This window comes from Haliotis cracherodii, unplaced genomic scaffold, assembly GCF_022045235.1.
Source record: "Haliotis cracherodii isolate W230 unplaced genomic scaffold, xgHalCrac1.p SCAF_15, whole genome shotgun sequence".
In the NCBI taxonomy this organism is placed as follows: Eukaryota; Metazoa; Mollusca; class Gastropoda; order Lepetellida; family Haliotidae; genus Haliotis; species Haliotis cracherodii.
Window position 1 is genome coordinate 6,962,529 of NW_027266270.1, and position 12,509 is coordinate 6,975,037.

At 41.8% G+C, this 12,509-nt stretch overlaps 1 protein-coding gene across 12 annotated transcripts in view; it reads right to left on the bottom strand.

Moving 5' to 3' along the window:
- The window catches only part of LOC139462207 (liprin-beta-1-like), a 167,245-nt gene that overhangs the window by 73,800 nt on the left and 80,936 nt on the right, over positions 1 to 12,509 (bottom strand). Inside the window, exon 1 of one of the 12 annotated variants that reach the window (XM_071243798.1) lies at positions 10,672 to 11,071. The exons of the other annotated variants lie outside the window; for them this stretch is intronic. Coding sequence (XP_071099899.1) covers positions 10,672 to 10,695 — 24 coding nt within the window. The 5' untranslated portion in view covers positions 10,696 to 11,071. Of the gene's footprint in view, positions 1 to 10,671; positions 11,072 to 12,509 lie in introns of those variants that run through there. 12 annotated transcript variants of the gene reach the window in all.

The following is a 12,509-nucleotide window of genomic DNA, read 5'->3' on the forward strand; positions in this document are numbered from 1 at the left end:
AAGGACTCATCACTACCCCGACCCTTCCAGAGGGGGTTGGGGTGAAGGGGGGTTGGGGGATGGGTTGGGGAGCGATGGTGAAAGGTCACACTAACAGACTGCCTCTGGGTTTACAGAACCCTGCCATGCCTGCACTCTCCTCTCACCTCTCTACAACAGACATGCCGTATTCGACGTAATAAGCGCCCACGGCAATATTTGCTAAGATATTGGCTAGTGAACAATCCCAATTAGCACCCCTTCCGATTGATCAATGTACACAAGAATTATTTATTCGCATATAATACACACTCATGTGTTATATGCACCCTTAATTATGGGCATTTAATTCTGGAAAAATATATCTGACGTACATAAAGATTTCAGGCTGTCAGCATAAACAACGAAACCTATCTTTCAACTCTGTTTTTTCCCCACCAAAATAATATTCTAATAAGAGCCCCCTATTTCTAAGTTTGAGACCGCCCTGGGCGCTTATTACGTCGAATACGGTACTCCTGGAGCGATGAACTTTACCTAGCTTTTAATATGGGTGTAACAAGTGGTGAGTTATCTGACATTCAAGATGGCGACAGGATCTGCTGCACCGACAGAAAGCATCAGCTCTGGGATACCAGCTCCTCACTTTCCTCAGAACACCACGGAGATGTATCCACCACCAACACCACCCAGCCCTGGGAACTATCAGACAAGCTACACATGGCCACAAGCCCAACACAAGAAAGAGATTTCTCCCAACAATCTGGTTTTGTTATTTGTCAGGTGATTCTGTTATGAATTGTGGATGTACTGAACTTACACTGTTCCTACGTAGTAGCTGCCCATCTTGATTCAGGGTCAAGTTGCCAAGTGGAGAGCGTGAATGGATGTTGTTTTACGCAACAGTGACAGGTATAAGGAAAAGGTATTGTATAGTTGTACTAAGGCGTTGTACAGGCATGTAGTGATTGCTATTGTTGCAGGTATAATATCATGGCATTTGAGGGTGCTGTAGAACTATTTGGTGTTTGCAAGTTTTTCAAAGGTACTTGGTATTTGTAGTTGCTGCAAAGGTAATTAGGGATAGAAGGTGTTGCAAAGGCATTTGGCACTTTTAGGTGTTGCAAAGCCATTTGGCAGTTTCAGGTGTTGCAAAGCCATTTGGCACTTTTAGGTGTTGCAAAGGCATTTGGCAGTTTTAGGTGTTGCAAAGCCATTTGGCACTTTTAGGTGTTGCAAAGGCATTTGGCAGTTTAAGGTGTTGCAAAGCCATTTGGCAGTTTTAGGTGTTGCAAAGCCATTTGGCACTTTTAGGTGTTGCAAAGCCATTTGGCAGTTTCAGGTGTTGCAAAGCCATTTGGCACTTTTAGGTGTTGCAAAGCCATTTGGCAGTTTTAGGTGTTGCAAAGGCATTTGACAGTTTTAGGTGTTTGAAAAGGCATTTGGCACTTTTAGGTGTTGCAAAGCCATTTGGCACTTTTAGGTGTTTGCAAAGGCATTTGGCACTTTTAGGTGTTGCAAAGCCATTTGGCAGTTTTAGGCACTGGGAGTTTTATGTGTTGCAAAGGCTCTGCCAAACAAACAAGGGACCTGATGGCTAGTACCCCTCCTCATATGTGTGGCCGACGTCTGTGACATTTCACCTTCTCCAACGCTGCCTCCTAACAACATCAGACAACAGGAAACACCATGCGTGAGAGACAGGGACACAGTATTGCATTTCTTGCACCCTGAGGGGGCCGAGGTGAAAGGTTCAGGTGAGCTCACAATGGAGGAGACACGCTGGCCAGGATGGGAGTCTACACCACTTAAATCTTCCACAACACAAACACATCCTGATCTGGACATTGACTTAAAGCATCCAGACCTACGAAGGCAGAGGTTTGGAAATCTTTGGACACTTCTGGTAAAGATATATACTTGATCAAATCAAGATAGCAGATGTATGTGTGTACATAATTAATCACATACCTCCATGTCAGAATGATGAGATCTGATTAGTCCACGTGACCTTTATAAAATACTGTGTAACCTGCCTTGGAGGGTAAAAAAATTCTCAGTGGGGGAATAAATCTCTTATACCCCACCATGAGCAAATCGGGCTGCACATGCATTTCTAAGAGACAGAATAAATCCCTTATACCCTGCTTCCGAGTCAATGGAAGTCACATGACATTGCACAAGCTAAACCTCGGCTCAATCGAACAGATGTTTTCTGTCAATTTTGAACTTAATTGAATTCTTTTATAATGTCATATTACAAATGTCAGTAAGATAAATTTGTTGTAGCAGGATCACTTGGGTGACAGGGTTTCTTATTTGTCCACGAGTCAGACGAATAAAACCCCATGTACCCCCAGTGATCCTGCTACAACTTATATTATCTAAGATTTGGAGGTTAAACTGATTGAGACAGGAATGATTTTGATGGTGAAAAAATACTCTTGAATGATTTAGCATTCTTAATTTAAGAAAAGTATCTAAAAGAGTCACAAAAATCGCTAATTTTATCTGAATGGTTCATAAGGTGCCAATGAAATCTTTAATGACACAGCAAATATTTCTTTTACTCTTTTTTCTAAAGGTGAATTCATGTGGGTTATAGCTAGCTGGATTTGCCTATTTTTTATTCATCTCAAGTTTGAATGAAACTAATATATCTGGCAGTCAAGGTGCACGAATACCAAGTCAAATCTAGTGGTATGTTACGTCTCTCGCCCCACACATCTCTCAAGCCCATGGCATGATAGCCACTTGAGTAACAGACAATCTGCTGGCTGCATTCTCCCACACATCAAAGGCAGCTGACCCCTGTAGGGGTGTGGGCTCATGTGGTCATCCCAGCTCAATATAGAAGCCCAGGAATGTGCTGATGAACGTAGGCTGAAGTTCTGGACGACTGCCTTACATACACAGGTTCTGGCACTTCAAAGGGCTATGTGAATAGATCCACACAGTTCTCACCCCGGAACCTTGCTCTCCATTACTACATTGAAGCTTGGCTCATGGCATCACATCATGTGCAAGTCATGTCGCAGTCAGCAATATTCCAGTCTGAAGATTTTTATCTTGATCAGGAAAACCAGTGATTGAAAGTATGAGCACTGATCCAAGTTACAGATTCCAGTGTTGTTTAATGCTGAGTCAGCAATATTCCAGCCTGAGTGAGTGAGTGAGTTTGGTTTTATGCCGCTTTTAGCAATATTCCAGCAATATCACGGCAGGGAACACCGGAAATGGGCTTCACACATTGTGCACATGTCGGGAATCGAACCCGGGTCTTCAGCGTGACAAGCGAACGCTTTAACCACTAGGCTACCCGACCGCCCCTATTCCAGCCTGAAGATTGACCAGGAAAACCAGTGATTGAAAGTATGAGCAAAGACCCAAGCCACAAATTCCAGTGATAAAATACCCGCCTGGATGTGTCTCAGGTACCTCCCTAGGTGTGGTGAAGGAAAACCAACATATCCGGCGTCAGCAACGGGAGTCAATCTCACACCCCATCATCACTCGTACAGGAAGTGGCGAGGAACCGAGAGAAGCACGGCCACCATAAAGCTCTGTAGCCATTGCTGTATATCACCACAAAGTGCACACATAATGCAGTGTTTTACATCTATTTCATACAGTGGGAATACCTCACTATATACTGGATTTACTTTAGTAGGGCCAGGAGTGTACTGCCGGGTGTTTAAGTGTCTGCATATGTCCTAAAATTCTGTTTGCGAGCTCTGAGGAAGATACAATATCTCCCACTTCAAACAGTTTATCAGGTGTGAGCTTCCGACTGCAAATTGGCTCAGGCTTTATTGGTAAATTTGTGTGCAGATACTGACGGTGCATGCTCACTTCTATCTAAAGGTCAAACTGGCAGTAAATCAGCAGGACGAAATAGGAGGCCAAGTTTGGTCAGTGGATAAATTTTAAGAGTTGGATGTCTATCATTCAATATTTTTTGGGGTGAGCATTTTCAGGAACAACGTATTTGTTTCCAAAAGAAATTCAGTCTACCCCCATAATGCTATGAAATGGTCGGCCCAGAGTCTGATGTGACTGATTATTTCTGACATAACATCTTTTTGATAGCAATGAATAGGTGAGGTGAAATGGGATTTAACGCTGCATCCAAGATTATTGCACTTCTATAGCTACCTGTGAGCATGTGTGTGCATGCATCTTAGTATGTGTGTGTGAGCGTGCATGTCCACGCTTGTACTTGTCCAGACTAACGCCAGTTTTATAGTGCAAATCCAGTGGAATACCAAGCAGCAGTCTAACATGGCCACCCAACTCCGACACTGTACACTGATTCCGCAACAACCAATCATGTTTTATCTCCCTAAATACTGATCTCGTTACATCATCCTTTAATGCCTTTTGCTGTGACATGGCCGGGGTTCGAACCTCCGACATTCTGCTCTCAAGGCAAACACTCTATCCACTAGACCACCGAGGAGATCCATTGCGTAAAGAACTCTACTCTAAACCTAAATCATAACTCACATGATTGCCATGACACAGGAAACTCTTCTTCTACACAGAAATTGCCTGCATGAGCAAAACACTCCCATTTCTCATTCCTGCCTAAAGCATGTTAAGACACCAATCAATGAACGTTCAGTCCACCCACACGCATATTATCAAACTCGGAGGATACACTATTTTCAGTTTTATAAGCGGCACAATCTTTCCATCCGTGTACCACTCCAAAAATGTCAGAAAGGTGAAACATCAGGATGGCAACTTCCCACAACAAAAGCAGCAATCTACGCTGACATTAAGTCGCTGAAAGGACAATGTTTTTTAAGAAGATACTTTTGGTTAAATTTTCTTTTAAAACAAAGGTGCCCTGAGAGAAACATTTCACCCGTTCTTAAAAAGCACAATACAACCTAGTTTAATCTATGATTCAAAGATGCACTGGTGCCACATTGGCAAGCTATACTGAATACGGTACACTTAACATGAAAAATGCAATATTTTCTTAGAGAATCTACTTATAGTCATCAAACTTTGCACTGCTCCTCTCCACTTAGTATAGAAACTGTACCCCCAATTGGAAAAGAATCCACAAAATAGTTTTCAAGTTATATATTGCACAAATGTTGAAGTAATAAAACATTCTTGGTTCAAAATATGTAAAAATTCACATTTTCTTGGATATTCCACATATCAATATCAAACTTTGCACTGTTCCCTAAATTTGAAAATAATCCATGAGGTAGTTTTCAAGTCATAGGTTGCACAAATGTTTAAGTAGAAAATTCCCAGTCAAAATATCCATCACCAGTTTCTCTGATTATTAACATGCTGTCAAATATTGCTGAGTTCAGCATTAAAAAAAGCAAACAAACACACATGTCTGGATTTGCCTATACTTTGACCATTATTTTGAAGAAACTACCCAAAAGCCCAATCTATTGTTTAAAAGAAATTAATCAAATAACAAAACGTCAGGATTATCAAATTTAACATTCCATGTCACTCTTTTGACATCCACCTCCACTGAGATTCCCTTGTCTCTCCTACACCAGAGCACACAATTACGAAACAGTTGTCCCAATTCTATTCGTCCTCTTTTCAACTCTGCACTCAGTGACTTGAGAGTTCCATAATACCAGTGGGTTCCGTTATAGAATTATTTTTATTTAACCTATACAAAACATATTTTGGAGACCACATGTTAGGCTAACTGTCCCACACATGGGTTGGAGACCACATGTTAGGCTAACTGTCCCACACAGGGGTTTGAGACCACATGTTAGGCTAACTGTCCCACACAGGGGTTGGAGACCACATGTTAGGCTAACTGTCCCACACAGGGGTTGGAGACCACATGTTAGGCTAACTGTCCCACACAGGGGTTGGAGACCACATGTTGGGCTAACTGTCCCACACAGGGGTTGGAGACCACGTGTTGGGCTAACTGTCCCACACAGGGGTTGGAGACCACATGTTAGGCTAACTGTCCCACACAGGGGTTGGAGACCACATGTTAGGCTAACTGTCCCACACAGGGGTTGGAGACCACATGTTAGGCTAACTGTCCCACACAGGGGTTGGAGACCACATGTTAGGCTAAATGTCCCACACAGGGGTTGGAGACCACATGTTAGGCTAACTGTCCCACACAGGGGTTTATCTGGCCCTACTAAGAGGACGATATTTGGCCTTATTTATATATTTATAATATTTGGATATTTAGACTTTTATTTAACTGAACATGAGAAAGGGTCTTTAATGCTTTAGTCATTAGTTCTTTCTTGAATGCAAAAATAAAAAATAAAAAAATAGAGTAATAACCTTTTTCCCCAAGTTTGAACAAATTAAAGATTTTCTGCCAATCTGCCTGCCAAGGGCACTTAGTTTGGAATCCTAGACCAATCTCTGCCTGCTATAGGTCTGGAAGCAGATGAAGGATACATTTATCATGGCATTTTATAACATCCCTGTTGACACAGCTGCCATGGATATACATTTAGAACCTCGAGGCCAGCAGACAGGAAAGATGCAGAAAAAAACAACAACCCCAAATTGCATCACTGGAAACTGGACAAGGTGAGGCAGGCATCGGAGCATGATTAACGTCAGACCATGTACCTACAGGAAACATGGACGGGAAACTCAGACATGTGTCGAGTACGTTTTCTGAGAGTTATTGAACAGGCTGGAAACATCAACCAACGTGAGCAGCAACATCGCCGGTCAAGGTGGATTCAAACAACAGACTAAACCAACAACAGAGTAAACCAACAACAGTGTTCCTCGGGACGGGAGAGACAAGGAAGATGAGTAAAATCAACAATGGCTGCTCCAAGTGAAGTGGAAGGTTCGTTTTGTTTGATTTATTGTAGCAGACGTGCCAACCCCAATGGAGGCAATAACCTGGATATTTGGGATCTAAGATAAGTAATTTTCAATAAGAATCGGTGATCAGAATAAGCACAATCATTTGTAAGGTTTTGAAGAAAATATACCTTTTGCAGTGCATTTATGAATTTAACTCCTCAAAATCTTTAAACCTTCCAATCACAAACAAGTGATTCAAGGGCAGACAACCCTGTCATAGCCAACTCGTCTGGAGCTCATTTCGGTTCATGGTACGGGTTCAGGATCGGTTAAGGTTCATGCAAAATATTTCAATTTTGGTTGAATATAGTCCCTCTGGATTTCCACAAGTCTCAAACTAACAAACTAGTGTCTAACCCTGTGATTATGTACCCAGCTCGCTGGCTGTTTTTTGACTACAGACACTAGATCTATGCCGGAACAGACCAGTTGGCTTCAGATCGGTGGCATATTGTGTGTCTATGGAATTGTTAGAACAACAAGCATGGTGAGGCCACACATTTTTAAGATTATGTTTCACATAATTCCAGCTTTTCCACACAAGGTCGGTCAAAATAAAAATAGATAACGATGCCAATCATTTATTTTTTATGAAAGCAATTTTGTCGAGTTAAACCTGCAGTTGGCTTCTTAAATCACTGATAATGATGTAGACATGGAATTGATATATAACATTTCATAACAGGGTCTATATTACTAGTGGGAGACATAATAAAAATAAATATTTGTATGTTTTATTTATTTCTTTTCCAGCTGTTTTTCAGAAGGGGTGGTAGGCCCAAGAAATCAAAAATACAATTGTGTGGCCTGAGTAACATTTGAGGAGACACATTTTGAATCAATGTCACCACATTAGGGGCTGACCATTTGATATTCTGGGTGGGGTGGCTGGGTGGGATTCTATCTGCAAAACATAAAACACCGCAGGAAAGACTTGAAAAGTATGAAATGGTCTCTCCCTCATCTCTCCACAAACACCTAACTCAACAAGACAGGATAGGTTGCCATTGTGCTGATATACGCAGATGACAAACAGGACATATGACAAACAAACAGACAACATTGAGGGAATTTCAGTTTCTGAAATACGAACAATTTAACATTTCCTTATGATAGATTGTTTGATGATATATCCTAAAAGAAGTCAAGGGAATCGCTTCATGAAGAAATCATAACTTTGATAGACTTAAATGTTTTAGGTATTTTTGATACAGGGTCTGTATGCATTGTTTGAGATACAATCATTTTCCTGAAAAGACTCCTGACCACAACATCTCGTCAACCTCACTGCAAGAGTGAGTGAACGTTGTTTTATGTCACTGTCAGCCAGTATTTGAAATAGTTTTAAAACCCAACAAGACTGTCGGGTAGGTGACCCAAAAGTGTTGCCTGTCCATCTTCAAAGTTACCTGCCCGCATTCAGATATCATATTGAAAACTAGCAAAAAATAAGAGACGAATCCAACTTGATTCATATGAAATAATGCAAACAATTTCTTGAAAATCTACAAGGAATGAAAATAGAACGGAATATGTATGTAGTTTAACTGCCTGACAGTCGGGCAGGGGGAGGAAAATGTCATGCAGCCAGAAAAGTTACCAGCCACGGGCAGGCAGTTATTTTGACGCTGCAGTCGGCAATATTCCAACAATACCACAGTGGCTGTAAAATGATCAAACTAAGGCCACACAAACCAGTGACTGATTGCATGAGCATTGATCTGCCAGGCTAAGTTGACATGCTTTCAGCAAGGTTAGCCATTGTATCCATCCAATCCACACTTCAGTTGGCTCATATTACAAGGAGATGCTACTGAGAACTGCTCTGACGCGGCTTCAGAGTCAAACAGTCAAATGGTTTGACCATCTGGTTCACACTTCTGTTTGATGATACGACAAGCAGAGGTCACCGAGCCCTTATTCTGGTCCATGTTTGCGACATCCAATCCACACTTCAGCTGGCTCACGTAACAAGCGAAGGTCACTGGGGACCAATCCTGACACAGAATCCCCAGGGAGATGGTCACCCATGCTTGCGACATCCAATCCACACTTCAGCTGGCTCATGCAACAAGTGAAGGTCACTGGGGACCGATCCTGACACAGAATCCCCAGGGAGATGGTCACCCATGCTTGCGACATCCAATCCACACTTCAGCTGGCTCATGTAACAAGCGAAGGTCACTGGGGACCGATCCTGACACAGAATCCCCAGGGAGATGGTCACCCATGCTTGCAACATCCAATCCACACTTCAGCTGGCTCATGTAACAAGCGAAGGTCACTGGGGACCGATCCTGACACAGAATCCCCAGGGAGATGGTCACCCATGCTTGCGACATCCAATCCACACTTCAGCTGGCTCATGCAACAAGTGAAGGTCACTGGGGACCTATCCTGACACAGAATCCCCAGGGAGATGGTCACCCATGCTTGCGACATCCAATCCACACTTCAGCTGGCTCATGCAACAAGTGAAGGTCACTGAGGACCTATACTGACACAGAATCCCCAGACATCCAATCCACACTTCTGCTGGCTCATGTAACAAGCAAAGGTCACTGAGGACCTATCCTGACACAGAATCCCCAGGGAGAGCGTCTAGACAAGGCTCACAAGACTAAAGAGGACTGTCAGTGAGAATACCAAGCATGGCTACACACACATAAAACACTACACCCCCTACCAGTGGGTACTGGTAGAAAACAGTCTAAATCTGCCGTCTGCTCACAAACATGGTGAGGAGGTAAACAGCAGCAGAAGACAGCCGACATCCCTTGACACAGGTGAATGACTGTCTGGTATGTGTGGCTGGTCACATGGAGATGTCATACACAAAATCTACTTGTCAATGAAGATGGATGTATCAGGAGGGAAGACTCATGTCTGATATTGGATCTGAATAAAATATCTACAGGTTAAAAACAGCATTAGAACTGTTCATGATGGAGCATCCATTGGATTTCTATGGGGAAGGAGGAGGAAAATACCCAAACCTGAAGATTTTGTGTGTTAATAGTGAAAATGAATAGATTGTAAGAAGGTGCTCAGTAAATATATATAGTAGGGCACAGCTGTGAACAAAATTATGGAAGCCTTTTAGGGCCATTTGTTTTGTTTCTTTTTTCTTTAAATTTACAAGATACAAAATTGAAATTTCAAAATGCTAAGTTGAATTTTCAAGATATTAACTTGAAATTTCAACTAAATATCTTGAATTTTCAAGAAAAAAACACACAAAAACAAGCTCCGTACAAAACGGCTTGTTCTCAATAAAGATTACCCACCCACCACATACAATTTAAACATATGCTACCTTAGTACACTTGGACTAAAAAACATAATGCCATTAGTCCTCTGAAATAGGGAAAATAATAAATTGTGTTTTAATATTTACATAATTTGGATCATAATTACAATGATAATAGCAACCTGTTGCATAGTTTTATTTTAGGTATTCACAACCATGCGTGACACCAGCCAAATACACCAGCTGAACAAACACATGACGAGCTGGAAACTAATAAACCTAATCCCGCATGAACAATATTTCGGATGACTAAAACTGTACATGTTGTATAGAGAGGTTCATCTCACTCATTTGTACAAAAACACACAGGAATTCATTTTCAAAATTGATCAAACCCAAAATGACAGAATCCTTTTCCCAACAGTCACGAGGAAGACCCCCCTCCCCGTGAACTGGGTCATCAGTACACCAACCAGGTATACATGCACACCTGTGAGTCCCCCCCCCCCTCATTAACACGTTCCTACCCCTACAAGCAAACCATTGCTCATCCAAACCAACAGCATACAAACAAAAAGCTAAACTCCCACCTGTTTCGATCCTCCTTGTCCCATGTTGTTCCACTTATTATAGGAATCCTTCGCCTTGTGTCAAGCAACACTTTAGTGGAAAGAGTAGCAGATCTAGCTTGACCCCTGAGCTCACCCCAGTGTCTCTTCAGCCAGGGAAGATGGAATGTAAGTCTCTGACGTGTTGACTCAAACAGATTATGCAGAATATCATGTACAACTCAAATCCCCAGAGTAGGCCGATGTCAGGCCAGTCCAGTGGCCGGTCAACCAGGTGGGGTGGACGGCTGGAATGCTGTGTCCAGTTACAGTTCTGGGTGCAGTGTGACTTTCTTCCAAGAAGTGTAAGTAATTCTGTTCTTCTACACAATATCACACTCTCTCAAAAAATCCAATTTTCCAGGGTCCATGCTTGAACTCTTTGAAAACATTATTCCTAACAAGTCCAGTGTAAAAACAGGAGGTGGTAAGTTCTGTTTCACTCACACTACACTCTCGATACCAAGAACAACAAGTCCTGATTTCTGTGGTTCCGATCCCGTGTTGAAAATACTATTTCTCCTAAATCAAATGTAGACTTACAAAACTGACAGTGCGTGTCCCACTGACATCCCTCACAGAAACAATAGTATGTGTGTCTGCACTCAGTTTGTGAAGTCGGAAAAAGTTCAGGAACAATTTCCTGTTTTCAGCTAGTTAAGCCAGTTAAACTCCGGCTAAAGTAGAAATATCCTTCTCACTGCCCCAATTTTCTTATAATCACCTTTGAATGTGGGATATTGCATGTGACAAAAGTCACATCCCTATTCGGCACACTGCAGCTCCGCCATAATCCAAAGGAAAAGTGCATGCATTTTCATTTTTGTCTGTCAACACGTTTGAGTCTTAAAATATACACTCCTTAATGTCATGATCACGCAGCAGTGGTTCAAATGAGAAACACCATTAACATACACATTGACACCAGTTCCTGAAAAGTTCCAGCTATGGTGGGGAGTAGTTAGTATATCCTGTTGTAAAACTTGTGACAATTTCTATGTACGAACATGTAATTACGATGGACACCTTGTCAATAGGTGGTGATAAATCTCTAATTGGTTTACTTTTACAGTTCTCCTTCCGGTTCATTAACATCACACTTCAACACACAGAACCTACTAGAACCACAAATACTGAACCATGAATTAAGAGTTTACAATTCAGAGATTCAGCTGAAAGGATCATATTTCGATCAATGATTCACAGTTCAAGCAGGAGTTACAAGGTCTGGTGTAATTTTTCACGAATAACCTCCTATGTCTACAGATAAGAACATAAAGCCATATCTCAGCACATAATTCAGAATCAAAGATGCATGTAATTTGTTTTCAAAGAGTTTCTAGTTAGTGTGATTATGATTATCAGTGAGGACCTTTGAAAACCTCTAAGTGGATATTCACCAAATAAGTATCCAAACTATCACTAAACCTTGTTGAAGTGACTCGGATTCAGAACAGAAACTACATAAAGTATCAATTTCCTTCAGCATCATATCCACAGTTATGAGACAATCCCCTGTATGTCCATGGAGGTAGACAATCCCTGTACGCCCACTTGTGTCCATTGACATACAAACAATCAACACTTTGTCCACTTGTGTCCAGTGACATACAGACGATCAACACTTTGTCCACTTGTGTCAAGGGATGCACAGACAATCAACACTTTGTCCACTTGTGTCAAAGGTTGTACAGACGATCAGCTTTAGGCCCACTTATGTCCAGATCATCTACTCGTCAGCTAACCCGCAGCAACTCAAGATGGATTGAGTGGACTCAGTGATACCTCAAGTAGGACACCGTCCACCACTGGGAGTTGAC